This window comes from Nestor notabilis, unplaced genomic scaffold, assembly GCF_000696875.1.
Source record: "Nestor notabilis isolate BGI_N333 unplaced genomic scaffold, ASM69687v1 scaffold17178, whole genome shotgun sequence".
Classification (NCBI taxonomy): Eukaryota; Metazoa; Chordata; class Aves; order Psittaciformes; family Psittacidae; genus Nestor; species Nestor notabilis.
The window spans coordinates 1-862 of NW_009938898.1; the positions used below are offsets into that span (position 1 = coordinate 1).

The 862-nt window shown below is 57.8% G+C and overlaps 1 protein-coding gene across 1 annotated transcript in view; it reads right to left on the reverse strand.

The window, feature by feature from the left end:
• Window positions 1-596: 596 nt before the first annotated feature.
• The window catches only part of LOC104409659 (retinol dehydrogenase 8-like), a gene marked incomplete at both ends in the record, with an annotated part of 1,210 nt that continues 944 nt past the window's right edge, over window positions 597-862 (reverse strand). Inside the window, 1 exon segment of the mRNA XM_010019587.1 lies at window positions 597-817. Coding sequence (XP_010017889.1) covers window positions 597-817 — 221 coding nt within the window.

Genomic DNA, 862 nt, shown 5'->3' on the forward strand with positions numbered 1-862 from the left:
CATCCCCTTTCCATCCCATCCCTATTCCCATTCCATCTCCTTCTCATTCCCATCCTATCCTCATCCCCAGCTTCTTCCCATCCTATCCCTATGTCCACACCAGCTCATCCCACCCCATGCCATCCCCATTCACATCCCATTCCCACCCTCATCCCTTTTCCTTCCTATCTTCACTGCATCCCAATCCGTCTCTATCCCCAACCCATTCTGATCCCATTCTATCCCCTTCCCATTTCCATTCCCATTCCCATTCCCATCCCCTTTCATTCGTACTGCACCACATCCCCATCCACAATCCCATTCTGATTCCACCCTATCCCCATCCCTATTTCCATTCCCATTTCTGTATCACTTCCTTACAATTCCCATCCTATCCCCATCCCAAACCACTTCCAATCCTATCCCTATCTCCATCACATTCCCATCCCAGCCCCATTCCCAGCCAGGCTCAGCCCCATCAGGATGGATCTCAGGAGGAAGGAGCTGTTGGGGTGGGACCCCAGCCCTGCTGCTCCTCGTTAGAGCTAATTGAGGCCCCTCTAAACAGTGGGTAGGGGCTGCCGGGCTGGGGTGGGAAGGGGACAGCCCTTGGTCACCTCTGCGATGTCCTCAGGGGTCTGTCCCAGGCTGGCGAAGACGTCCCTGGAGTTCCTCAGGTAGAGCTTGGTGAAGATCTCGGCCGTCTCGGGGTCGGTCTGTGAGTAGTCGGCGCGTTCAGCTTCTTCGTACAGCTTCGTCTCGAACTCCGTCGTCACCGGCCCCGGCTCCACGAGGCTGATCCTGCCCAGGGATCACGCTGAGGACCCTGGTACTCCCAAACCCTCGCCTGCCCCGGGGGGGGGCCCGGGACCACCAGCCCCCC